Source organism: Cheilinus undulatus, linkage group 16 (genome assembly GCF_018320785.1).
Source record: "Cheilinus undulatus linkage group 16, ASM1832078v1, whole genome shotgun sequence".
In the NCBI taxonomy this organism is placed as follows: domain Eukaryota; kingdom Metazoa; phylum Chordata; class Actinopteri; order Labriformes; family Labridae; genus Cheilinus; species Cheilinus undulatus.
Window position 1 is genome coordinate 20,654,900 of NC_054880.1, and position 27,226 is coordinate 20,682,125.

The 27,226-nt window shown below is 39.8% G+C and overlaps 3 protein-coding genes across 5 annotated transcripts in view; 1 reads left to right on the plus strand and 2 right to left on the minus strand.

Moving 5' to 3' along the window:
- Positions 1-4: 4 nt before the first annotated feature.
- c16h6orf62 (chromosome 16 C6orf62 homolog) lies at positions 5-4,221 on the minus strand. Its single transcript, XM_041808632.1, has 5 exons — positions 2,646-4,221; positions 2,319-2,495; positions 2,104-2,229; positions 1,436-1,570; positions 5-1,321 (listed from the first exon to the last, which is right to left on the minus strand). Exons 1-5 carry the CDS (start codon positions 2,772-2,774, stop codon positions 1,196-1,198), a joined length of 693 nt encoding a protein of 230 aa, XP_041664566.1. The 5' UTR covers positions 2,775-4,221; the 3' UTR covers positions 5-1,195.
- An 89-nt stretch (positions 4,222-4,310) lies between these two features.
- Positions 4,311-9,965, plus strand: gmnn (geminin DNA replication inhibitor). Its single transcript, XM_041808630.1, has 7 exons — positions 4,311-4,440; positions 4,796-4,867; positions 7,110-7,217; positions 8,031-8,178; positions 8,262-8,344; positions 9,056-9,166; positions 9,297-9,965. Exons 2-7 carry the CDS (start codon positions 4,811-4,813, stop codon positions 9,495-9,497), a joined length of 708 nt encoding a protein of 235 aa, XP_041664564.1. The 5' UTR covers positions 4,311-4,440; positions 4,796-4,810; the 3' UTR covers positions 9,498-9,965.
- Positions 9,966-11,702: 1,737 nt separating this feature from the next.
- ripor2 (RHO family interacting cell polarization regulator 2) overlaps positions 11,703-27,226 on the minus strand; it is a 91,921-nt gene continuing 76,397 nt past the window's right edge. For all 3 annotated transcript variants that reach the window (XM_041809157.1, XM_041809158.1, XM_041809159.1), the window contains 13 exons: positions 26,591-26,716; positions 26,224-26,372; positions 25,380-25,509; positions 21,763-22,512; positions 20,912-21,093; positions 19,583-19,745; positions 19,307-19,439; positions 18,988-19,149; positions 17,544-17,714; positions 17,087-17,286; positions 16,872-16,955; positions 15,792-15,882; positions 11,703-14,284 (listed from right to left, as the gene is read on the minus strand). In XM_041809157.1, coding sequence (XP_041665091.1) covers positions 14,184-14,284; positions 15,792-15,882; positions 16,872-16,955; positions 17,087-17,286; positions 17,544-17,714; positions 18,988-19,149; positions 19,307-19,439; positions 19,583-19,745; positions 20,912-21,093; positions 21,763-22,512; positions 25,380-25,509; positions 26,224-26,372; positions 26,591-26,716 — 2,442 coding nt within the window. In that variant the 3' untranslated portion in view covers positions 11,703-14,183. The remainder of the gene's footprint in view (positions 14,285-15,791; positions 15,883-16,871; positions 16,956-17,086; positions 17,287-17,543; positions 17,715-18,987; positions 19,150-19,306; positions 19,440-19,582; positions 19,746-20,911; positions 21,094-21,762; positions 22,513-25,379; positions 25,510-26,223; positions 26,373-26,590; positions 26,717-27,226) is intronic.

Below are 27,226 nucleotides of genomic sequence, written 5' to 3' on the forward strand. Positions count from 1 at the left end.
GTTATGCTTTCAGAATTTGCACTGTATTGGGATATGCTCAGCAGTATTGATTTGAGAAACAACAGAAAAAACCCAGAAGTTACACGCCTTTAACCCTTTCAACTGAACACACTGAATCAACAAGGAGCAAAAATTAAAAGTACCTCATTTTTGACAAAAAAGCCAGCAAATTCCAATTTTAATTTATGAGCATGGCAGCAACTTATCTTAATTTTAGTAGGTCAAATTAAACAAAAGAATCAGTTAGCTTACAGCAACTTTGGTTAGGTTTGTTAAACATTAAGTATGTCATCATTTCAGCTTTTCACCAACCCACATCCCCAATCAAACAAAACATAAAACATCAGATTTCAGTAGCTCATATGAACGGTGACCGCGACCTTCAACATCTATCCAACATGTCTAAACTTTGTGCACAATGCCTTTCAAGTCACTTGAGATTTTAGCGAAGGCCTGCCTAGCATTTTTCAGAGGAAAGCAAATGACAGCAAAACATTTTTTAAAAGTCCAGCAAAAAAACTAAGGCGGTTTATAAGAAGCCATACCTACACCATATGATTTGACAAATATTGTTCATCTTGTTTTCTTTGCTTATACAGGTGTTTTAACGCCTATTCACACCTGTCCTTGGTCAAAAGATTGTATAAAGTTGTTCTAGAAACTCCATTGACATTACAAACAAGCTTTAACAATCCTCTCTTATGACAACAAGGATATATAAACACGTCCATCTGAGAACCACCGTGAAGACCTGTGTGTTGTTTGTTCCTGTTTTGATGCAACATAAAGAGTTCCTTCAATGACCGGTGCTGTTGACAGTGCGTCTCCAAGAGAACAACCAACCACTCAAAATCAATGTTCGTGCAGGTTCAAATAAACAAAACCAGATGAGTGAGTAGAAGGGGGGATGAAGAGGAGGGGAAAAATTAAAAAAAAAATGGGGGAACCAATCCAAAAATGGCAGAAAAGAGGAGGAACATTGGAAGTGTGAGGAAAAAAAGGATGGGAACTGAATCAGCTGCAGGTCAAGGTGGGGAGAACAAGGAGGTTACAAAAAGGAGGAGAGATCCAAGTACAAGTTCAAATCTTTTAAAAGGAAACGAGATGAAGATGAGTACATCAATTTGCTTCTGAAGGCTTAGGCAGGAGGGAGGGGAAGGGCTTTTCCCTATGCTGCTGGGTGGAGCAGGGAGCCCTAATCAGGCATGTATGGGCGTAGGTGATCCTCGATGTCTCCCACTCCCCAGCAGGTCAGCTGGTCCTGGGGCAAGTACAGGCAGAGGCTGCACAACTTGAAAACTGTGGCCTTGGTTTTAGGAGTCTGAGAGAGAATTAGACAGAGGATATTTGCAGTAAAGTGTGTTTTAAGACAGCTTGAGGTTTCACTGCTATCAAAAACACTGTATAATAAAGTTATTATTCTTTGTGGACTCACCTGTAAGTGCTGTCTGTCCATGAAGAGAAATACAGACTGAGTTGGGTTGTTCATGACCATTCCAGCCTTGTCTTTACGACCCAAAGCATGCAAGCACTGCTTCTCGTAGTCTAAATGATGAAATTCAAACTTGGCCTGTAGATCAAAACAAGAAACTTAAACTTAAAAGTTCATAAAATTATATACAGGCAAGGATGGAATGAGGCATGCATTGAATGCTTGGATTTCTCAAATTCTTCTTCTTTTTAACCATACACTAAGGATGCACAATATAATTGGCATGACATATTATCAGCAGGTATTAGCCCATAAAGATAATTGTCTACGGCAGCAAACATGAACATTTCTGCTGTGAATATCAGCAGTGTAGGAATCAGTTTGTGTTTTAGGAAAAAAAAAACAAAAAAAAACAAGACTACCTCAATCTTTAAACATCAGTATGTGCTAAGGACTGAAGTTTTAGGTTGAACCCAAGTTAGTTTAATTTTTTACATCTGAGAGGAATGTGTCTTTTTCCATGCACTTTGTCAGGACTGTCCCATGAAATGACCCTGCAAGCCTTTTGTTAATAAGTTCCTTAGAAAATGGTCCATCTGCTGTGGCCTCAAGAATTTTAAAAAATCTGACGTTTACAACCCAGGAAATCTGTCAATGTGCCACATCCTCACCTGAACTGGCCTGAAAGGTTCATCATCAGCCCCCTTCCATCTGGAGAAAAGCAGACAGTCAATCTTCTCAATATCATTGCGAGGCCAAAGGATGAAGTCCATCTCCTGTGTGCAGCCTATCACATCCTACAGCAATATGAAAAGGAGGTACTATGTTAACACAGAGCCAACTATTGGCTTTCATATGATTTCATACCCTGAGATTTTTCACTCACCCTTCGCATTGACTGGTATCGGGGGGCGTGTAGTTGCACAACATCTTTTTGCAGGAGTTCTATCGAGCTCTCGAGTGAGTAGCTGGAATCCCGCACACCTCGCAGGATGTTTTCTTCATAATTGTTGGTCATCACTGGCACCACCTCTGCAACCTCAAAAAGTGCAGACTTCTTCTTCTGTAATGACAAAATACAGACAACTACATCAGACATTTTGTTTTGGTCATAAAAAAAGACATTAAAACAAATCTTAAGAAAACTAAAGAAAGGTCAGAGAGAAGTGTGGTTTGAGATGGCATCATGAACTCTTCCACTTTACTGACAAACCTTTTCTTTGAAAACGAAGGCTATATAAATCTTGAAGTCAAACTGATCAGCCAAAGATTCCCTTTTCTTCCGAAGCTGAGCTCGTAGTCGATTTCTTGTCTGATTTCTTCGTGAAGTTGGGTCCCCCATGGTTAGATTTTGATGATAGTATCTTCCTCTCTTGTGCAAAGTATTTCCTGGCTACACTCTCTATTTTTGTATTTATACGTCAGATAAGGGATGATGCTAGCTACCCTCTGCAGAAACAACACATCGAACAACTCTAGGCTAAGATCTGTGAATTACCCACTAACTACCAACTGAAAAGGTCAACAAATCAAAGGCAAATCTAAGTCATTTTTTATACTTTTGTCACAGGGCAGTGTCGAGGAGGGGAATGATCAACGAGCTAAGACTACATCTCCTTATAACTTGATCAAAAATCCATGTTTTAAGACATGACCTTTAAGCCATTTTAGCTTTGTTTTCAACCTGCCATCGACAAGTGATTACAAATGAAAGCAACTAAAATTAGACAAATTTTCTCTTGTGAGTGTAACTTAAAAACGGCTATTGTTGTGGTCAAAACCCATTTTGCTTGTGAAATTGAGGAGTACAGAGACTAGCAAGCAGACAAATAATCTATTGTTTGGGTCATTTCAGAGTCCCTCATCCATGGCTGTCGTTTGTGTTTGTTTCTCTGTAGAGGCTGCGTTATGTGCGTGTTACAGACAGATTGGGGATACAGACAGACATGGCAGGTAAATACAGATGCCAGGCGATATTGGCACCGGGTAACATCGAGGACTACCGTGAAAGTACCTTGACATTTCCTCAAATGTTACTGCCACTCACTTGGCCCACGGCCTGCGGTGCTGCCACTGCTGATAGTCATGGTGTGGGCGTATTTTTAGCACACTAGCTATGGTGAGCTAGCAAGCTAATCTATGCATTCACTTCCAACACTAACTAGTAGTGAACCAACGGTTTAGCTACATCTTATCTTCCGACTGATTGGCTTAATGTAGGCCTATGTGTGTTCGGCTAGCTAGCGTAAAGTCATCTTTCCACGCGTTTACATTTTCTTGCTCGGTTCAATGTGACTGCCAGTGCTGTGAGAGTCGAGAAACGTTCAGGGGTGACTAACTAGCTGTTTTTGCTTATGCTCAGCATTTTAGCTCGATATAATTCACTTCGGTCGTATCTTATCAACAACTAAACCAACAAAAAACAACTAGGGAATCAATAGCCAACCAACGTCAAACGCTAAACAGCGAAATAAACGTTAGCTAAACAAAATCTCCCGTTTCCACGCCTTAAGTTTCGAGGTGTTTGCTGCGCTTGTTTTCTTTCTCCTCTTTTCTTCAGTCGTCACAACCCCCGACTCGCCCTGCTGCATGCCATGTCAAGATAAATCGACAATCCAGCTGAAATCCTCCGTTCTTTCAGTCGACGAGTGGCGTGTTCTGTCTCCAGGTGGGCCCATATTTAACGGCGTGTCGTCCAACGTTTTTCCGTTTGGTTTCTTTGTGTGTATTTTTTTCGGGGCAGCTAATAATGGCACACAGAAGCTCGTCGAGCCACAGCCTCCCCCAAAATGGCTGCACCGTCAACTACAAACTACAAAGATGTGACGTGCGCTGACATGTGACCGCACGAGAGGAAAAAAAAAACACAACGCTGAAAAAAAAATCTTCCCCGCGTATCGCGTCTTCTCTACGTCATCACGTAGGTGTATTTAAGCTCATGGCGCGAGATCCACGGGAGAGAGAATACAGCCAGATCAACGGTGTTACAGCTGTGTGGTTCATCAACGGTAAGCCGCTTTACTTTGTTTTGAAATAACGTTAACTTTCTGTGTGCCGCTCGTGAAGAGCCGCTGCTTTTGCTAAGTCTGCACAGGCTTTTCTACGATCACTGAGTTGAGCTATCATAATGTTCCTACACTTTCCACAAAGCCTTCACGACACATTTAAGCGCAAACCTACGCCATATTTGGCGTGACTGCTCTCAACGCTGCTGTTTGATATCCATGTCACCTTGTCAAATTAACTATATATCGTCCGTCACACACATCTAGTGTACAGAGTGTTCACTGTTGTATTTTCTTCATTGTCCTCACGTTAAGTTGTTCTCCGAACCTGACTCCTTGCTTATAATTTCCCCTTTAGGCCCTGAGAGAGAAAATGAATTTCGGTGCGAAGCTAAAACACAGCCAGCAGAGGTCAAATGAGAATATAAAGGTGAGTATTTAACTAATGTAAAGGTATGCCGTTTATCATTAAAAGTAATGTTTACGGTTGAGTGTTTAAACAGGTAAAATCTACGGCAAGTAATTGCCACTGTTGTTTGACTGGATACGATCAACCAGGAAATCAGACATTTTTTTAATGGTGTTCACAACATGAGAAGATGGTTAAAGATGGCTTTTAATTGCAGGAAGTCAATGCATATCACAATACCTTCTTGGCAAAGTTGAAAAGCACGTGCAATCACAGACATTGTATCAACGTAATCAGAAGTGCTTCAAATTCAGAGTTGTTTGACACCAGTTTTTGAACTCGATCCATAGTTTTGAATGGCTTAAGTTTAATGTGTGTAACTTCTTTTGTGTGAAGGCAGCTTAGAAGCCACAATCATTTTTACAATTGATGTGTTCACCTGTGGGATCCAAGGTTATTATAGTTGACTTAAACTAAGTAACTAAATTAACAAAAACAAAACAAAAAACAAAAATTATTTATATATATATATATATTACATACATATATATATACAACTAAAACTTAAATCTGTGCTTAGTATTTGACAGCAGCAGACATGAACACCCAGGCCCAGAGAGTGTAAAACTGATGTAATTGTAAAAGACTTCACACAGTTTTTAATTTTAGTTGAGTTGTAGTCTTGTAGTTGCATTTTATATATCAAATTTCAATAAATGAAGTCATAAGTGAAGGGTAGCCTGTTTAAATGTTGTACATGTGTGACTACTTTCCCTGACTCTTTTTGGTCTCTGCCTGACAAGTACTACTGCAAAAAACTAAAACTAATAAAAACTAAACTTAAAAACAGGCAGGATAAACAAAAATAGACAAATGAACAATCGAACTATCATAACCTAGCATCAGCCAATCAGTAAAACTTTGATAGTGACTCAGGCCTCTAAAACTGTTAGTCTTAAATCTAAGACTATGAGGTCTTAAATTGTGTTGACTTTTTAAAAATTACTATTCACCAGATAAGGTTGCAATTAGTTTTGCTTTTAATTTATATTTAATTTCAATCAGTGTTCTTTTGGAACTCCAACAGATGTTTAAAATATAACTCAATTATAGAGAGCTATATTTATCAGCTGCAACAATAAAGTGATCATGAACACATCAGTGCATTAAAATCTGAAATAAGAATTTTCTTAAATGGGCAATAATGCTGTCTTTTTTTTTTCTCAAAACCTAAATTTTTTCTGTTTTACTTTGTAGTTTCAACAAAGTGTTAAATTTGCAAAAAGGCACCTTGAGACTTCTGTTGAAAAAAAAAAAAAAATAGACTTCCCATCGTCAGCTGGCTTATAGTAACAAACAAAGGCTTCTGTCCTCATTCTAATCTCAAACTGCTATTACTACCTTTGGCCCTTTCTATGTTCCTATATTTTACCTGACAGACTGCACAAAACTGTAGCTAATGTTACCAGTTAGAAATAGTAGATGTGATATAAAGTCTTAAAATGTATGAATAGGGTTTTGAAAAAGATATTAAATTTGATGTAAGATTTTCTGTATGTACCCTGGTATTGTAAATATTAGCAAAACCATGCTCATTTTCATTATCAGAATTTCCTGGAGTAGGACAAGGGCATCCATAAATCACTCGGTGCTAATTTTAGCATGCAGTGGCTAGATTTCTTTTTTTGCTGAATCTTGTCTCTTGCATTGGTCAGACTAAATACCCTCAATGATTTATGTTCAATAAAACACATACAGCTAAGTTTCTAATCTCGCAGTATTCACAAAAGTTTCCCCATCAGTATCGTAGACAAATTACCTCCCACACCTCAAAATTGCCTTGAGGTCACCTTTCTTCAGCAGCATGAAACAGTCTCACACTGCTGTGGCCAAACATTAACAAAATAAACAGCTTGGCCTCTCTGTAATGAGTCTTGAGGAGAAACTTTCCCACGACTGTTGAAAGTTATGCCCTCCCCTTGTTCACACACCTGTGTACCTGTCACACATGGAAGCCGTGTTGTTAAACCACTTCGCCTTATAGCCTCTTCCATGGTGACAGTGTAACTAAAGTAAAGCATGCAAAGTGATGCTAAGCCCTTTTGAATAGACTTTGGGTATGAGAACTCAGGATTGTTGTAGTTCCCACATGACTCGAGGCTCATCTCGGAAGATGTTGGGATCCCTCTCTCACTGTTGTCGTAATTAACATTGGAACGTGGTCTGCTGAGCTGTATGGTCCAACTTTGCTTTTGTCTTCCAGAGCTTCTTCACACCATCTCAAAAGGCCCAGGGGATGGGACCCCTCAGACAATCTCTGCAGGTCCTCCAACCCTGTGCTGTCAACACAGATTTGGGAAGGTCAGCACAGGTATGACTTCTTGGCCAGAATTATTGTTATTACCTCTGCCAAGGAGGTTATGTGATCGGGTTTGTTTGTTAGCAACATAACTCAAAAAGTTGTGGACGGATTTTGGTGAAATTTTCAGGAACTGTCAGAAATGGCATAAGGAAGAACTGATTAGATTTTGGGAGTGATCTGGCTCACCATCTGGATTCTGTACTATTGGGAGATGGGGCTAATGGTGGAGGTCTGTGCTGTTACCACTTTACACCAGGAGATGGCAGACATGAGTAACTTCAATCCCAGTAGCATTTTGGGTGTGTTTCTATTCAAAGTTTTGGAATTTATAGAGTTTGAAAGACACACGCCCTGAGGAGGCAAGTCGGAGCATAACAGAGAGAAAGACAGCGAATTGTAGCAAGAATACTCTCAATGCTGGGAGGAATAGAGGACTATCCACCCTCTGCCATGACTTCCAGTCGTCCAGTGAGACCATGGGTGAGACTGTCAGTGCTATCTGTTGTCAGCAGCAGGCAACGCTTCCGCCATGATAGTCCACCCATAGCGAAGCCAGTGCTTTTCCTCACTGTGTTTCCACCCCATCGGGAAGGGAGTAATCGGCAAATGCCGTGGTGGGGGGCACATAGGGACGGATCCAGGAATTTTTATAAAGGATTCTTCACTATTGAGAGATAGGGCTGATGGCGGAGGTCTGCGCTCTCCGAGTGCTTTTCTAGTTTGGTTATATTGTCCGTGGTTTTTAGCTCGGGTAAAGAACTTTTTAGCTCAATAACTTCAAGTTCAGAAACTGAAAATAACAGCTACTTTTTCTCTCTGTAGATGGTCATCCCAAAGCGAAAACAGTGGAGTGCAGAACAAACTAGAGGCCCAAAGAGAGTGAAGGTTGAAGTTAAATCCACACAAACAGAAGAAAGTCAGTGTTCAACAGATGGCATGTCCACTGAAGCATACGAGCTTATGGTCAAAGGTGGGTGGGGATTGATTGCGTAAAACGTCTTGACTCAAAATGAATTTAACTTTCTTGAGCTTAAATAAATGTTGCTGTTGTAGAGACGCCTCCTTCAACATACTGGAAAGAGGTAGCCGAGGAGCGGAGGAAAGCCTTGTACAATGTTCTACAGGAGAATGAGAAGGTGAGTTACTAATCACTAAGATGGCTAATGTTTAGCTGTAAATTGAGCTGTTCCCACGCTCCCACTGCCTGAGTCAACCTCAGCTGGCCTCAATCCAGGTGGCATTGAATTTTAAAGTAACCTGAGGTAAAGTTTGCCAAATAGAAATCATCAACAAAAAAGGGAGAAGCCACAAGGGCAATCTTCAGGCACACTTGCGTATATATGTGTGTTTGTGTGTATTTTATATATATATATATATATATATATATATATATATATATATTTCTTTAATTTAGGTCAGAATTGGAGTATTAAATATCCTTTAATGGTCAATTATACCTTGTAATTTTGTTCTTCAAAATGTATGCTTTTCTACTTTTTTTAGCTTTATCTGCAGTGCAAAACTAGTAGATGGTTAATTTTAGATTGTGCTACAATTACTTTTAGGTGCCTTGAGTGGAAAAAAAACTTTCCATTGTCAGTTACCTTGTGGTATCAGGGATTTTCCTTGTAGTCTAGTCTAAAAATTCTCAAAGAGTCTGATTTTCATACTTTAATAAGAAACATTTTTTGTCTATAAGCACAAAACATAATGTAACAGGTTGGAAAATAAAGATGCAACTGTCTTAAATGTGCCAAGAGGGTCTTGGAAAAAGGTCTGATGTATTACATTTAATGCCAGATTTTTGTACATACCCTGTTTAACTTCATGCATTTTTCTTCTACCAGTTGCACAAAGACATTGAGACCAAAGAGGAACAGATATCAAAGCTCAAGTGTGAAAATGAGGAGCTCCAAGAGCTGGCACAACATGTCCAGTACATGGCTGACATGATTGAGGTAAATATTTCCTTTCTCAGGATTTTTAGCTAAATACTCCTGCTTATCTGTTAACTGAAAGCTTGGCAAAGAGACAAATGTACTTGTGTTTACCTGATGAATATCTTTACCTGTGCTCGTGCTTTGTTAGAGGCTGACTGGGAAGAGCCCGGACAATCTGGAGCAACTGAGGGACATTGCCCTTGACGTAGACGATGACGAGGATGAGCATGAAGACGACAGTGAAGAGGCAACTCAGAGTGAGGATGAGGACTCTGATCATTCTCACAGCATTGTGGAAGAGGAAGAGCCCTCAGACCATGAAGAAGCTGGACCCTCAGATCAGGACTAACTTGGCACCTTGTGCTTGATGGGACTTTGAGTTTCATGATGGCTATCAATTTGGCCAAGCTTCCTTTACGGAGTAACTGTACATTTTTTTCAGATAGCCTCTGGTTTTATTTTTTTTAAAGCCTTAAGATGGACTTGGGCCAGTTTTCTTTAACTTTTACTGAAATTTATGTTGAAAGGTGTTTAAACGAAGACAGTGAGGGAAGATACTGCAAATGATATAGAAAACTGACCGTGGCTGAATAGCCTCAGGGCACGGGTGTTAATGTTTACCTGCTGGGATGTTGAAAGGCTAGAGCCATTTTTAAATTTCAGTTTCTGTGCTTAGTAGTTATTGAATACTTGAGTACTGAAATATATTCATTGTTAGGTTGGCTGTCAAGTGTCTTGGTTTACAGTGTAAACTTGTGCCTTTTGTGACATCGATGTACATAAAACACGTGTAAAATAAACCCTTTTTCTATTAAAATGACTGTTTTTGCTTTTTAAGATCTGTGTTGGGGGAATGGTAAACATCAACTTGTATTTACAAGATGACTTATAGTCAATTGTACCCATCTGAAGTTTGAAACTTCTTGATTTATACTTTTGAAATGGGCAAGGCTCCAAAACAAACGTGGAGTTGATACAAGTTGCATTTTTTTTTTTTTTCAAACTACTCATTTGTATGTCTGTACACACAAAAGTACCTCTACTTATCTGCTAGCTCAGACTATACGCATGAAAAAAGACCTTGAGTCTGAATAACTGAAAGCAGTGGTTCTCAATTGGTTTAGCTTCAGGGCCCACCGATGTCTGAGGAAATTATCACCCAAATGTTAAATTCTCAACCACTCATTACTTTAATAAAAACATGTTCCAGTTTGGACATTCAATGGGCACAACACATTTTTACTCCCCTTTCCTGTGATGGTGTACTTCTGGCATTTTTCCAGTGATTTTTGAGGAACTGTGCAGAGTAACACAGCTTTGATATCCCAAAGGAGAGTGTTTCAATTTTGAGAAATCATACCCATTATCAGAGTAAAGCATAAAAAATGCATGATGTTCACTGAAGTCTTCAGTACTTCATATAAACTTTTTGCCACAGTTTAAAAACAAAACAGGCACACAATAATGGCCCAGTGAAAACAGCTCTGAGAACCACAGCCTTAAAGCTAAATGAAAATAAACAATCTTGATTAATCTACAGGCAAATAAAAATATCCAGGGCTTGTCTCATAAACCCAAAGGTCTAAGATTTCTACTTCACTTTGCCTCTCAGGATGATGTAACTTATCCTTCCCATTTTTGTCAAGCTCCCATTACTTCAAAAGTCAACTTCTGACATTTATTCTTTGGACTTTGCACCACCCTCCTTCTCATTTAAAGTCCCTGAAAAGGGAAATCCAAATGTTAGATATGTTGGAATAAGGTTGCTGTAAACACTGGAAAACACTGAGCTCTATGGGAGACTGTTTTTTTTATTTAGACTGTTGTTCACTGTTAAAAAGTTGTTCACCTCTTTCCTGGCTTATTTAATTTAGGCAGGGGAAACACATGAGCTCATGACATCACCAGTCTTGATAGCGAGCTACCCTGCCCCCCTAAGGATACAACGATATAAAATCAACAAGCAGTTCATCTCAGTACGGTCTTTTGATAGCTGATGTCACTGCCTTAGTTGAAAGTAAACAGCCAGCTTCATGTAGTGTTTTTGTTCATTATGAGGTAAGTTTCCATCTATCAGCCACAGTTGCCTTCGAATCATTAACAACATCATAACAGAGATTTATACCATAATTGTGAGTGAGTGTGGCTTTAGCTCAATCAGCCAACACACCCACACCAACCCAGAGCAGATTTTATAGCCTCATTTTTCATGATTTTGAAGCGTAATATACAAACTTAGAGATGTTTTTTCCATGACTGAAATTTGGCCTGGTGGTTCATAACAGATTGGCCTGTCATACAACAAACCTAAAATTAAGATATTTTTTAAATCACTTTACAGGAACTTCAAGGTTTTCTGTTAAAGTTTGGCACTTGTATTAAAAACTAGCCAAGTTAATTAATCTTTGTTCACTAAATATTAGTGTGAATGCGATCCAAAGAAATAGCTGGAATAAAAATAGCTGGTGTAAACATACATAAGACTTGAGGTTTAAGAAACAAAATCACATTTTCAGGTTAAATTATGCAAAAATAAACTTTATTGCAACTGTTGATGAACAGAGGAAATACTGACTGCAGAGAAGAGTAGTATGCAACTAAATGGACCGGAACAGAAGCTATTGAGATTGAAAAAGATCCATTTTAGCAAAGTATAAAGATTAATTCTTAACACCAGTCTTTAAATGTGTACATGTGCACATTTGACAACTTGTAGTTAGCAGTGATTAGGTATTGAACAACCAACAAATTTACCCTAACACTGGTCTGCTGACAATTTGTAAAAAGAAAGTAGCCCACTTAAAGAAATGAACACTGAATGAATGGATGATTTAGATACTTAACCAAAATACTGTAATGCTATTCACATCATGGAAGAAATAAAATGTAAAATATAGACCATGTTTTTAAAATGCTGTATGGAAAGAAAAACATCTTCAGCTTTTAGTAACAACTTCGCACATTTACAGGTTATAATACAAAAGAAAAATACATTTCATAAAAATATTACCACTTGTTTTTAATCAATATGGCTTTTGGACTGTGCAGTTAGAACCAATGTTACACCATTTAAATATTATGGGTTTGTCTCATTTTGAAATTGTGCTTCTTAAAGGTACGTCTGAGTATTCTGGTCAGAATGCAAATATTGTATTGAAAATACATTCTCCATAATGAGATATGAGTGATTATTAAAAGATCGTTTTAAAATTAATTTGTCCTTTGGTTACAGTAAATCCTCTAAGTAATAAAGTAACATTTTCATATATAATGTCCAATCATGTTTGGACCTTTTGAGGGATAAGAGACCTATAATACCATCATGCTATTCTCAAAAATAATTTATCTATTAGAATTCATTCAAAATAAAACACCAATTTAGCATTAAATCATTTGCATGGAAACAACAGAGGCTTTTTTTAACGATAAACAATATTTCAAATACTAGACCTGCTCCAAAAAGAACATAAATACACAACTCATTCACATAACAATGCCTTTCACACTATTACAGTATAGCTCCAAAGAATATTAGCTTAAAAGGAGTAAATAATAAATATGATGTGTGAACAATAAGTGAGTTTTGTCGCCGTGCACTAGCACAAGACTCAGTAGTACAGTTACAATGAGAAAAGTCGGAATTAGGCGCTTACCTCAGGTCAGTTTTCCCACATTTAAGTTAGGATAACCGGAATAAAACAGACCCAAGATGTACCAAACACAATTCTTCATTCTGCTGCTTCTCTTAAAGAAAATCTCTCATCCTTCCAGTAGCTCGCATACTATCTGAATGTGCAGTTAGCCTAAACAGGCCAACACAACCACAGGGTCCTCCTCTCTGTACAGTTATTGACAAAGTTCATCATCCTTAACCAGTTTTATTGCCCTGGACTGGCTCCATACCTGCTAGGAAAAATCATTTACAAAAGAAAGAATCCATGGAGCCCACCAGCTCGCTCTACCACATCAAGGCTTGGTTGGTCGAAGCTAACTTTATCAAATGCTCGGTGCTAAAGAGTCACATATGTACAAAAAATTGCACTTGTTCAACTGCAAGTATGACAAAATTCAGATATAAACTACTGACAGTGAAACTGTGGGCACTGCTGACTTGTTTCACAATTTCTCTTTCCTCTACTAGCTTATTTTAGCTTAGCCTGTCTAGCTAGCTGAGCGCTAATTTGAGCTTTTACCACTCTCCCCCCTCTTAGAAGCCATTCTCGACATATTTATGGTCCTCCTTGCCACTAAACACGCATCTTTCAGCCATACAAGAATCCCTGAAACTCAAAATGGAACGTACCAGAAAACAAACTTAAAAATATCATTTAAATACAAGCACATATATTACACCGGCTGTGTAAAAGAAGTCATATTTACATGCCATACAACAGTGCAAATCTTCTGAAAGCGCCGCAAAAAACACCAACTAAAAAATGATAAACAATGATTATACAAAGATCAAAGTTAGTATACTGTGTGACACAATCGAGATGATAATAAATCAGTGAGTAAGTGATACAAGTGTGGTGTGAAGTGGTGGATAGCTGTTGAAAAAAGGTCATGTGAAGATGCATTGCTCAAATTCAGGTGTCCAAAGTCTTTGGAGAACCTTACAGCGGCTTTTTCTTCCAGTTAAATCTGTGCAATCCAGTTAAATACAACATGGCCGGTGTGCCTGGCTCAGAAAGCAGGGAAAAGGGTGAAGGGGGGAGGTGAGTGGGCAAAAATTAAGGAGAAATAAGTGGTGTGAGAGAGAGTGTGTGTGTTCAGGAGGGTTATAGGTTGTGTGTCTTTGCGGTTAACATAGTTCGTTTGGTGTTAGTCTCTTACAGGAGGCAGTATAAGTAAGAGCAGTAATTTAACATGGAGATGCTTAAGTCTGTGCCAAAAAGAAATCAGATCAGTTAAAGTGATCGGTCATTATCAGCCCTGTGAGGTGCAGTGTGGTGTAGGGCGAAGCGAAGAGGCAGTGCTGTCCTCAGAGGTTGGGCTGAGATGTTATTTGTGATGTTTTGTTTGGTGGCACAGTGGCTCAGAAGGCAGTGGTGACGGCATTCCCTCGCCGTGTGCCCAGACGGATCATTTCCCCCGGCACTGTGTCGAGCTGCTCGTACGCCAGTCGCCCCTCCTCACCTATAACACACAGGACATACCAGATATAAGAACATGGGCGAAGTCGACATAGTCCAACTTCAGGTATACCAAGATGAGTACCAACAAAAACATTGTGAATAACTAAACCTAGCATAAAAAGTAAGGAAATGTGTTTTTGTTAGTGTTTCTTTGTTGTAACAATGCTTCCTGTCAATTAATCTTACACTGTTGGAGGGCTTGATTATTTCTCTTTTAAATGGGGCCACATTTGTAAAGAACGTGCATTTGTGAGATGAGCAGCAAAGCTAAGTATGTGGGTTTTGCCCATGAAATATCTGCCAAATCTTCTCTGCCAATGCCAAACAGCTTATTCTGCCATTGACTCTTGTTTGGGGTTGTTTTGTGGATTGGATGATTGCAGTCTGAAGAACCTGGACATATTGGCAATTTAACAATTTATTCATTTAACAAACAGGAAGACTCCATAGCATGTGGAAGAACCATACACAGCCACCATAGCCTGGCACCTCCTCCACATTCTGGTCCTCCTCAAGCTCATCCCACAAGTGTTCAATGGGGTTGAGGTCAGGACTGCTGGAAGGCCATTCCATCCTCGCAGACACCCACTGACCACTGTAGCAGGGCCCATGCTCACAGGTGCTGCCAATCAGGTGCCAATCAGGTGCACAGTGTGAGTTCGCCAACTTTCTGAAGAGTCAATCACTCAGACCTCCAAGCTTCATGTAGCCTTCAGATTAGCTCAAGAACAATGCGTAGAGAGCTTCATGGAATGGCTTTCCATGGCCAAGCAGCTACATCCAAGCCATGCAACACTAAGTACAATGCAAAGTGTCCGATGCAGGGGTGTAAAGCACACTGGACTCTAGAGCAGTGGAGACACTTTCTCTAGAGTGACGATTGTGCTTTTCCATCTGACAATCTGATGGACGAGTCTGGGTTAGGCTGTTGCCAGAAGAGCGGTATGATTATGGTGTGGGGTTGTTTTTAAGGAGCTGGGCCTGGTCCCTTTGTGGGAACAGTTTGGGGATGGCCCCTTCCTGTTCCAACATAACTGTACCCCAGGGCACAAAGCAAGGTCCATAAAGACATGAGAGATGAGAGAGTTTGGTGTGGATGAACTTGACTGGCCTGCACAGAGTCCTGACCTAAACCCGATAGAACACCTTTGGGATGAATTAGAGTTGAGACTGAGAGCCAGGCCTTCTCGTCCAACATTAGTGTGTGACCTCACAAATGTGCTTCTGGAAGAATGGTCAAAAATTCCCATAAACATACTCCTAAATCTTGTGGAAAACCTTCCCAGAAAAGTTGAAGCTGTTACAGCTGCAAAGGGTGGACCGACGTCATATTAAACCCTATGGATTAAGAATGGGAATTCACTGAAGTTCATATGCGAGTCAAGGCAGGTGAGCCAATACTTTTGGCAATATAGTGTATGTTTAGTTCAGATATAAAAATAAGAAGTAGGCCTACAAGTGTAGCACAAAAAGCAGAGCAACACTTCATTTTCTTTATTTGGACTCACCAAATGTGAGCAGGGTTTCTATGGCAACATGGCGAAGCTCTTCATCTGCTGAGTCACACAGTGCTACAACTGCCCTGATGCTCTCCACGGCCTACAGACATACACAGAGACAGAGACAGACAAGATCTGTTAAGAGGGTTTTACTCTTCTCAACCAAAAAATGACATAAAAACAATCTGCAAATAAAGAGAAATCTTTAATAGCATTTTGAGTTGGCAGTATTTTTAAGCACTGCCACAAACTAGTAAAAACTGGAACATATTTGATGTACTTTCACTGGAATGATTGAATCATCTATGCTGCTATTTTATGGTGCTTCCTAGTAATATAATATCACCCATTAAAAACATGTTTTTCCTCCAAGCTCATCTTTAAAAATACCAAGACTTTATGGCTGCACGTAAAGAAAAGAATGACTTAAAATCCAATCTCTCCCTCTTTATTTAAAAAAATAAATTAAGCTAACTGGGTAATGTAAACAGGATTTAGTGTAATCATGTGGTTATGTTCCTTCAAGTGTACACTGACCTCTGGTATCTTGTGTCTTTAAAAAAAGTTACACAAATTTAACACTTCAGTGACTAAGGTGACCATATTAAACCAGTCTATATGTCAATTGAAAAATACCACATATGTCAATAACCCTGATGCTCAGCAAGCCCAGCTTATCTTAGTGATATGACCTGATGCCTTACATCAGGTAAACTAGCTGCTATGGTGACAAAGAAGTCAGTTTTGCCAATGCATGAAAGTACTGCATTGCAAGTATCCATTTTTAGTTGCCCACAGTAGAAATGCAAGTGTACAAAGCTATACCAAAGAAAGTGAACAAAAATGATAGGTAAAAGCTAAAAATAGCACTGTGTCTGAATGTTTAAATGTATTTCAGCAGAGGACAGGGACTTTGCTTTTGTCTTCAATAACCAAAACATACAACCCTTCCAACTCACGATATGTGAAATAGAAAAAAATCTGAAGGTTTCATAGAAATAGAATCAATTATAGACAAAAAGAAGCCTTAATAAGTCAAAACTGAGACTTGAAACTAGCTCCAAGTTTCTGTTGTTGGTGATGACTGACCTGCAGGCAGCTCAGAGCTGAACAGGCCGCCCTCTGGCTCTGACCTCCAGCCTCTGACAGCGCTTGAGTGTAGCACTCCACCGCCTGCAAACACGCACAGAAACATTCAAACATGGCCCGGGGCATCTGTCAGAACTATTTAAAATGCTTTTTTTCCTCCCCACATATGCACGCATGTATACATCCACACATCCAAACACACAAACACCACTCACTCTGTTCCTGAAATGGCTGCGCGATGCTCCAGCAGAGAGGTAGTCGGCTGCTGCCTTGTTGACCTGAGGGTCCTCCGCCGTGAGCAGGGAGGCCAGGGCCCTCAGGGTGCTGGTGGTAGGCCACAGAGAGGAGACGGGCACCTCCTCCATCTCTGCTAGACAGCAGGAAGAGTCTCTGTGCAGAGCCTCTGCAAACACCTCTGAGAATCAAACAAATAGTTACACATAAGAGGGGGTTTTAATCTTTTTAGCTTGTTTGATCATACAGGGATTCATCCAGGAGAATAAAAGACATAATTGTTTGAGCAGTTCAAGTGTTACATTTAGCTTGTTCTCTGGATTTTACTTATTCTTCTTAGCATTTTCCCACATTGACTTTTTATGATTATCATTTTTCCAAGGTGTAGACTTGAAGCATTAATAAGAGTAGCGCAGAGGAATATTATGTGTGGCTCACCCTCTCTGGCCAGGTGCAGCAGGTGTGTCTCCATGTCCTGAACTTCATGCTGTAAGATGTAGCTGTGGAACTGAAACACTGTCAGGACGTCCTGAGAGAGAGCAGCAGTAGGACTGTGTGCCATCACCAGGTCGCTCCTGTCCACCATCTCACCCACCACGACTCCGATCACTGAAGAAAGATTAGAAGTCACTACTGATTTTCTACAATGCAAGTGGAACTACAGCTGCACTAAATACCAACACTAATAAAAAATGTCAAATCATTTTTCTTTTAACCTAAATAATTTGATCAAAATTACTTTAAAAGGGTTTAATTTGATATCCAGCATTTAAAGTTCCAGCCTCTCATTTTACTTTTTCTTATCTTCATCAAAGGGCAGGTGAGTGGTTATAAAGCTGTGCTTCTTTAAAAATTAGAGTGATGTAACATCTTAAATATAATGGTGGAGAGACTAAGCTCATTTTATTAGTAAATTTGTCTTTGTCATTGAAATGTCCCTTTTGAAGAAATAACTGAATTTTACATATTTAGATCCAGGTTTTAGTTAGTTTTAGTTAACAGTACTCCCAAATTAGAAAAGGAAATAGGAAGGTTTCTGGAACCAAAAATAATCACTCGATTATTTGAAAAGCTTTGATTATCTGACTAAAGTAATAGAATTTAAAGAGTAGGTAACTATAGCATTCAAAGACAAACGTGGGTGAATATTTGCCACTGTCATAAAGTGGAATAAAGGTAATCGGCTTCATTAAGTGGAAAATCGCAAGTAAAATACAGTAATGTCCGTAAATGCAGACATACAGGGCTGTCTTTTCACAGTGCTGTGTCAGGGTGTGATATTCATGCCCATTTTGATGTTTCACCATTACTATAAACTTTGTGGAGGGATGAAAAAAATCCCCCAACTATGCCAGTTCTGTAAGTAGTAACAGAGGTGTTTCAGAGGAAAGAACAGCACCAGCAGAGGCAGTGGGGGCTGCAGCACTGTGTGGGTTTTGTTTTTCCATGCTCTTGCAAAGCTATAACTTCATGTGAAACAACAGGCTGGCACACCAAATATCACGCCATCCAGAATTAGTATAAATATCTTAAGATGTAATGACAGCAGAGCTTCATGACAGTCCTCTTGTGGAGATATGAAAATACCGTTAGTTGCACAGCAACAAAAAAAATAATCATTAAAGCTCTGGATTCACATTCTACTCCATTAAGTTCCCTTTATTTAATAGGTGTTTTTAACCACATTACATTCTCAGCAACTACAAAGACCTCATTTCCCCTCAGGGAGATATTTTCAAACTGATTAACTACCCAAATTAGTGACTCAGCTGAAACTGCAGTTATTAAAACACAGACAAGACTGCTTTGCCAGTAAAAAACAGAAAGATTTAAAGTGAAGCCTCCAGCTTGTTTGTAGAAATAAAAATAAAAATGATCAAACCTGTGTGAGCGCTGTGTGGGTGTCTCTCCTGCAGCACCGCTGTATAGCGCTGGTTCATGTGTTTGAACACTCGATCCAGCGTAGTGTGGAAAAGTCCTGCAGACCCGCTGCACTCTGACCACAGAGTCATCAGCTGCGGGCGCTCGGCCAGGCCTGGGAGGACTGAGAGGCAATGACGAGAGACAAGGTCAGATGTTACAAAACCCTCAGAGCATTTTGTTGCATGGAACATAAAACACAGACTGATGTTAACTGCAACAATACTCTGGAGATACAACACTGAGTTGTAAAAACCATACAGCCTCCCGGTTCCACCTACCGTCAGCAGCTGATGTGATGGCTCCAAGTCTGTCCACGCTGATCTCTGCTAGCTCCTCTAACAGCTGAGTCTGTGTTGAGAGTTTGAGGAGGAGACTGCGACGCTGCCACACACTTACCCCACCTGTCAACAACTGTGATGAAAAAAAGGAACAGAATTTATGCTATATTCCTGCTTGAAAGATTAAAATGCATTCAAAGGGTCATTAAACAGCATTATAAACCATGTGCTTAATACTTTCATTAAAAAAGGATGTGATATGTCAAGTAGCTCCACCTGAATGAGGTGATTGCAGTACTGAAGGTGGATGACAATGGCTACATCCAGGTTCTCGTTTCCAGTTGTTAGAGGGAGGGGACTTCCTGCTACGCTGTTTCCCACTCCTGTGTCCTCTGTCAAAGCTTCACTCAGGTGACCTCTGGCTTCTGGATGCTGCACACTAAGAGAGAAATACCAGGAGTCACCACACGGGGGCAGAACAAAAATTGGTTTGATTTCTTACATAAAGAGCTGAAGAATGCTTGAGTTAAAACAGGCAAAAGTATCCTACAAAGGCTACTGCAGTAAAACCCAATTCAGTCAGGAACTCTCTCATCATATATTTAACCATTTATTGCACAATGGATATACAGTTTTACTTGGTGGAGAAGGCTCTGCTCAAAAGATGCTCCCTGAGTTAGTAAAAGCAGCGTGCTTTGACTTTCCAGCTCGAAACTCCCATATGGATAGAAACATTAAAGACAATGGGGATTTAACACAGTGAAATTAGCTAAGAGGCAATTAATCCATATTGGCATGAATCTGAATACGAGGGTGCAATCAGCTTAATGCTATAAAGGAGGAGGCTGGGGTGGAGGAGGTGAAGCTTTGCCAGCAGCAGCAGCATGGTGCATCAGTATAAATGCAAGCAGGAATTAGTGAGCAAACATCATATTTAAATGCACCCCTGATTTAAAAGAAGAGCTGTGATCAGCTGTGGGAGCTGGGAGTCAATAATTGGGATCAGCTGGCCATCAGCTGATCCCGGCTAGTCTTGTGACTTCCATGTCCTGCATGAACTAATGCTAAGATTCATTAGCCTTAAATAATCAGTGAGTTTGCATGTACACTGATAAACCGATTTCACCTGATACCTGGAGTTACCTGATTTCTCAAGTAGTCATGTAAGCAGCATAATCTGGTATTTCTTTTATCAGATAAAGGCTATTACCAAATTCTGAGATTATAGATCAACACACCTAGCTTTTTGACCAATAATCTAAATATTCAGTGCATGCCAACAATTTAATTTGGTTTCTTGCTTTCTATTGGGTCAGTGCAGGAGTAAAGAATGTGAATGGAAGTGAAAGTAGAAGAAGAAGCAAATATGGCATGCAGATTCCCTCATGCTGAAAATCTCTTGGACCTATTCCGAATTCTCCTTCCTATCTCAATCAGAAAATACTTTTAGCACATCTCTGGTATGGTCTTTTATGGTGGTTGGCAAAAAAAGTTTTGGTTCATTACTGCCACCATTAAAAAAACAAGAAGTTTGAAAAAGCACTCAATGTTTACTCAGTGACACCCTCAGCCATCACTCTGTGCGTTTGTCCATCTCCCACTCACCCGATTCTTTCTCCGTCTGCATCAAAGAGCGGCGACCTTTGTGCGATACTGAGGATGGCGTTATCGTCTCCGGTGTCCTCATCATCAAAGTCAGACGTGTTGAGGAAGTCAAAGCTCTCCAAAGCGCTCTCCACGGTGAGACTGAGGCTGGAGGAGCGGCTCCTGTGACCCGGGAGACGACACTGTGGAGAGGAAAAGGTGGAAGGAAGGAAGAGCTGATGGGTTCACAATCTTAAATTCAAATTCTGCATTCTATTGAATGAATCTAAAATGACCATGGGTTTTCAGTGAAGCTTCGATAGATGAATCCAGACCTAGTGTTAGTTTACGGATAACTTTTTAGACGTGTAAAGTACTTTGATTCTACACTGAACTATTGTTTAAGTTAAAGACATGAACAGAGAGGGGGTTACTCCAGAAAATTGCTTTAATCAGGTATCAAGTCATTTATTTCAAATTTAGGCAACTCATTAAGGGTTTCTGTTTTTATCATCATAAGAGCATGTATCAGTATATATTTCATTTTTTCATATTTCATTTTCAGTCCTGACAGTGGGAATCCTTAATAGTGCAATACTTAAGATGAGCTCTACAAAATAAAAGCCTCATTGAACAATCTGTCATTCTTTTGCGTGGCATTCTTTTCATGTATATTTGGTGGTATTAAGTATTTAAGATAATTTAACCCGAAAGCTTTCAGAAATAAATCACATAAGTTAAACAACTACTTGTACAACTACCCAGAGACAGATTAGTGGACAGTAAAATTCCCTGCGAACCTTATACGTAAATGAAATACATCCTCCGCTTCTGTTTCTACTTTTGATCTGGAAAGAAAAGTTTTGAGTCACCTTTAGCAGGTCCTCCAGGCGCATCACTTCTTGTTCCAGGTCCTGTAGCTCTCTGCAGCGGTGGGTCAGTGACTCGAGCCTCATCAGCAGGCTGTGAATAGCCTCCTCCAGACTGCTCTCCAGGAAGGCCCTGCTCCCCTCTCCAGCCCAGCTCAGACTGCCTCCTCCCCCCTCGCTAGAGCTCCCACTTGCTGGCACAATTTCTGAAGACGTCAGCCTCTTCACGAGCTGCCGGGTCAGACTTCCCGCCTCCTCTGTGTCCAGCTCCACAGGTTTGAGTTCATCATTGTGGTCTAAGAAAACGTCCTCAGGAGCCACCGTAGAGAGGTGACCATCAGAGCAGAGAGATGGAGCAGTCGATCCACAGTTGGAGCCAGAGTTTCTCTGCGACTCTGTTCTCTCCCACTCTGAGTCCTCTGCCACCTCAGCTTCATCACTGGCAAGGCTGCCGCTGGTCCCCCTACTCCCTCTGCTCCCCGTCTCTCCATCCTCTTCATACTCTTCCTCCTCTTCCTCTAAATGTTCCTCTGCAATGGAGTCCTCCCTTGTTGGGAGGATTTGTGTAGGCAGTAGATCTGTTTCTGGAGGTGTGACAGTGATTTCTGGGTTGGACTGGCTTTGAGAGTGGGAGCTGGGGGCAGGGCTTGGGCTTGGTGTGGAACCAGAGGTGTCGGAGAAGGTGAAGGAGAGACGCTTGCACTCGGCCACGCCACAGCCACCATTCTCAAACACGTCATCTGGTAAAGTGGCCTAAAAGAGACAGAGGCATGAATATGTATGACAAAAAATATGGAAGGTAAGAACTGAGATACGGTGCATGGTTGAAGTATTCACCCCTCCTTGAATGCTTTGTTTGTTGCCATGTTACATTTGGTTAGAACCAAGTTTTTTGTAGAAGGGTTGTGCATTACAGGATAAGACATGATATGGCACAACAGAAGACACATTATGATACGACATAATATGACCTTATAGCGATACGATGTGATAGGATATGAAACTATATGAAACGATGCGACGCAATACCACATGACACAATACAATATGATGCAATATATGACATTTGACGCAATAAGATCTGATACAATGCTGATACAATGTACTTAAGTAAAAGTAAAAGTAGCAATTTGAAAAGTACACAAAAAACTATTCAATAACAGTAACCTAAGTAAATGTAATTAATTACTTTCCACCCCTGGATAAGATACGATATAACGCAACATGACATGATACGATACGATACGATACGATATGACATGACCCAGCAGGACACCACACAATATTATACAAAAAGAAAGAATAGCACACATTATGATACGACCCAATATGACATGAAGCAAGACAATGCAATAAGGTGTGAAATGATGTGAAACGATACAACACAGTACAATTCAACAGGAAATGACACAACAGGATGTGACACGAAGCAACACAGTACAATACAATACGTCGCGAAATGACAATTGAAAATGTGAAACAATTTCATATGATATGATACATTAAGATAAAAGATGATACAGCACTACAAGAAATGGTACAATATGATATGATACAACACGACAAGACATTAAATTATACGATGCAATGCAATATGATACGATACGACATGGCACAACAGAGCACGATACAATGAGATACGATGAGATATGATACGAAAAAATATGATTCGACAGGCCATGACACAACACAACACAATAAAATATTATATGATACATTATGATATGCCAATATGACATGAAGCGATACAACACTTTTCTAAACTATACAACACGACACAATACGACTCGGTACAACGAGGCAATTTGATGCGATACAAAAATGCAAGACGACACAATAAATATGATACACTACGGCTGACTAGAGTATGATACCATGCCCATAAAATTTTAATCTCCCAATACAGCGATAATCGAATAGATAATGATAAATAACTGAAGAATATAAAATCCCTCTAAAAAAGGTTTGAGTATAGGAATACTGTTTTATTCCATACATTTTTGTCACTTTACCTCTTATTAAGCTTCATCATTTCACTTATTTTTACAGCTGTCTGACACTATCCTGCTGTCTTTTTCAACTTCCAATACCCTCAAATATATCAAAAGTATCATGGTGCTGAGTCATGAACTAGTGACCCTGTGATTCAAACTGGAAATGTTTTTAGAGTGCATATTTCTAAAAATTCAATATGATCAGCAACACCAGCAATGCAAAAACTGTATCCAAGAGTCAGGATTGCATTTCCTAGACACATGAATACTTTGTCCTGCCACTTGAAAACAGCTTGTGGTTATACAGCAGACATTTTGCTCTAACGTTTTCTCTGTTTCCTGTCTGTTTTAGATACTTCTATTTGAATTTTTTAAAAATCATCAAAATGTTGCTGTTTTGTTGAGAACTTTTAAAATGCAGAGGAGTTAATAAAACTGTATTTTACCTCAGCTTTAATGAAGTAGAAATGATTAAAAAAAAAGAAATGTTATTTGGACATGCATGTTTTCTTTCAGTTGCCCCTTCATAAGATGGAACTTGCTTGAAAAAGTCTGGACAACCCCCCTGCAACCAACTAAGTGCCTTCAGGTTATCTTTCGCATCCAGCTGATGTTGCTTTATGGTTTACTCTTGTCTATCAACCAAACATTAAACTCCAAAATACTCTTTGCATTCAAGGTTGTAAAAATCAAATCTACGGAAAGTTCCCAGGTGGGGTGAATACTTCTGTAATTCACAGCATAGTTTGAAATTGGTGCATGTAAAGTCAAAAATATAGAACAAGAGAAGGCAGACATGCTTCACCGATCTGACCCCACTCTCCCCTTATCTCCCTCAACTCTCACATCCAAACCTGTTCAGCTCAGATACCACCACAAAAAAGTCAAAAAGGACAAAAACCAAGAGCACAAACACCTTAAAATCAGTTCATGCAATTAACATGCAGACAATCACAAAAGTTGTTCTGCATCCCACTCAGTGGGCCAAACTTGTCCACTTCCACAGAATAGTCCGTCTCTGTCATATCACTGAGGCAGGGGGCACACAGGGTTTAGATAAGGAGGGTCAAGGGGGGCCACACACACTCACATAGACCTCCAGACTGGATTTGGGCCTTGGCCGCAGTGAGGCCAGGTCACCAAACGAGCGGCTGCGCCTCAGCTTCTCTAGCAGGGTGTCTCGGAGCATGTGCAGGAAGGAGAGGCGCTGGCGCTCCACGGGATATGGCCGCCACTTCTTTACACAATGTGTAATGCAGGCAAGTAGGTACGGTGTTGGATATTTGAGTGAGTGAGAGACAGGAGGGATGGAGCAACGGGCAGAGTGGGACAGAGTGTGGGTAAGGGGGAGATGCAAGAGAGAGTGAGGATAGCAGGGAAACGGGTGAGGGTTAGTTTAGGGGTAGCACTAGCATTGCTTATATCAGCATGGTGCATCAATAAAAAAAAGATATGTAGCAGGGAGCAGGCTCAGGTTAGTGTGCAGAGACTACACAGGTGTAATTCTCTCTTTCACCTCAATATAACTGAAAAACATGAACTTGGATTGTTTTCTAGTCTACACAGAAATCTCTTCTAACAAATCTTAACTATCAGAACACAGTGAATTTGAAGTGTTGCACTCACAAAGAAGGAGGTGTCCTGGAAGGTGGGGGTCTCTGGCGTGCCCTGGCTGTAGACAGACACTCGTCTCTGAAGCGCAGTGGCTTTGCTCACGTTTCCAGATGACAGCGTCAGGTCCTCAACATCAAATGGACTAAATGATAGAATAAAAACATTACGTTTTGTGATTGCTATATTTGATTTTCTGCAGTATTTGCTCCACAGATGTATTCATTCATTTGACTCTGTCCAAAAACAGAAGCAATTATTCGCTTTGGCTCGCTGCTATAACCTGTAATGACTATGTTTGGACTCCAGGGGGCAGAAAGACCACATGGAAAGTTGATGATGATGTAAACACAACACAGTTTAGTTTTTCACAGGTAACATAACATCCAGTCAGAATGTAAAAAGCTGAATAAATATCTGATGGAAACATGCTTAAAAATGAACCCTGGCAAAAGTCAGAAATTTAACTTTACTGAGCATGACATTTAAAAAAACAATCTCTAAAGATAAGTTGCAAAAAATCTGCTTATTTCATCCTTCCCAGTGGTAAATTTGCTATCTTATTATGCATGCTCTAATTTTATAAGTACAGGCTATAAACTGTGAATTAATGTGCATCTACAGGTGAACAGCAACATTTTATTAACAAATTTACCTCAAATCTGATTTTCAGATGTGACAAAGACATGGTCAAAGGCGCTATTACACTAAGTCCATGACTAAAACTGCTTTTCAGTGATGTATTATTCTTATGGCGTGGAACAAAGTAAACATGTGACATTTTTGTGTCTTAAGTAATAGTATTTTGCAGAAGATAATATAGATTGTTTGCTTGCCTTACATATAACAGTCTACTTACTACCAGGTGACTTCAAGGTTGAGTTTGATGGTCCCCAGGTCGTTGACGTCCACAGCGACCACCTGAGGCATGGCGGTGAACAGCTCCTTGGTCTCACAGATGACGCTGCCCACCAGCATGTGAGTGGCAAGACCCTTCAGCTCTGTAACCTGACCAAGGCCAAAGACAATGCCTTTTTACTAATCAGGAATATCTGAATATGACACAGGGTCTTTAAGACAGACAACTCCTGAAGTTTTGGATGTACGAATGCATCTTATCCTGTATATCATCAGTATACTGAATGTTTACATTGTTCTTAGGTTTGCCCTGCAGTGTAAAGAACAATATTTCTGGCAGAGATAGTTTTTCAGGATTCTCACAGTACCTTGATGTTGATGAGGTCAGTGATTAGGGGCATGAACACCATCTCTTCTCCATCCCAACTTTGTCTGGAGTTCACTTCAATCCGTCCCTTTAACTTCCACCGCTGGCGTCCATACCTCATAAAAATCTGAAGAAAGGAAAGGAAGCAGGTGTTTAAAAACATGTAAAAACCTCAATTTATTCTTTTTCAAACAACTTCAAACCTTCTTTCAGACAACATATAATCATGTCTTATCGCATTATATCTAAATCTAATTGATTTTACTGTAATTCCTTACATGTAAAAATCACACTGAAAACATGTTAAATGTAACAAATGATTGACAAGAAAAATATGTATGTGTCTTGTTACAATTATTGTTAATTTTTGTGAAGACAATGGAAAAATTTCTGTGCTAATCTATTTCTTAAAACAGGTGCTTTGAAGGGCAAGGTATCCAACAAATAGTTCAAAGGAAACTCCCACACACCTTGCAAAAAAAAGGTATGTTTATTTGCAATATTTCTAAACTAGACCTTTATCAGACAAATAGTTTGTTAAAAATGGCAGGAAACCTGAAATAGGAAAAGGCCACACACCTGCAACAAACTTCTTATCATGATGTTGGATCTCAATTGGCAAATTAACAAAACAACA

Excerpts from the sequence above, each read along its gene's own strand:
- c16h6orf62 (XM_041808632.1), bottom strand. The coding sequence starts at position 2,774 with ATGGGGGACCCAACTTCACGAAGAAATCAGACAAGAAATCGACTACGA. Across the intron at positions 2,230-2,318 it reads GATACCAGTCAATGCGAAGG|GATGTGATAGGCTGCACACA; the intron begins GTGAGTGAAAAA and ends ATATTGCTGTAG. Across the intron at positions 1,322-1,435 it reads TGGACAGACAGCACTTACAG|ACTCCTAAAACCAAGGCCAC; the intron begins GTGAGTCCACAA and ends ATTCTCTCTCAG.
- gmnn (XM_041808630.1), top strand. The coding sequence starts at position 4,811 with ATGAATTTCGGTGCGAAGCTAAAACACAGCCAGCAGAGGTCAAATGAG. Across the intron at positions 4,868-7,109 it reads GGTCAAATGAGAATATAAAG|AGCTTCTTCACACCATCTCA; the intron begins GTGAGTATTTAA and ends TTTGTCTTCCAG. Across the intron at positions 7,218-8,030 it reads ATTTGGGAAGGTCAGCACAG|ATGGTCATCCCAAAGCGAAA; the intron begins GTATGACTTCTT and ends TTCTCTCTGTAG.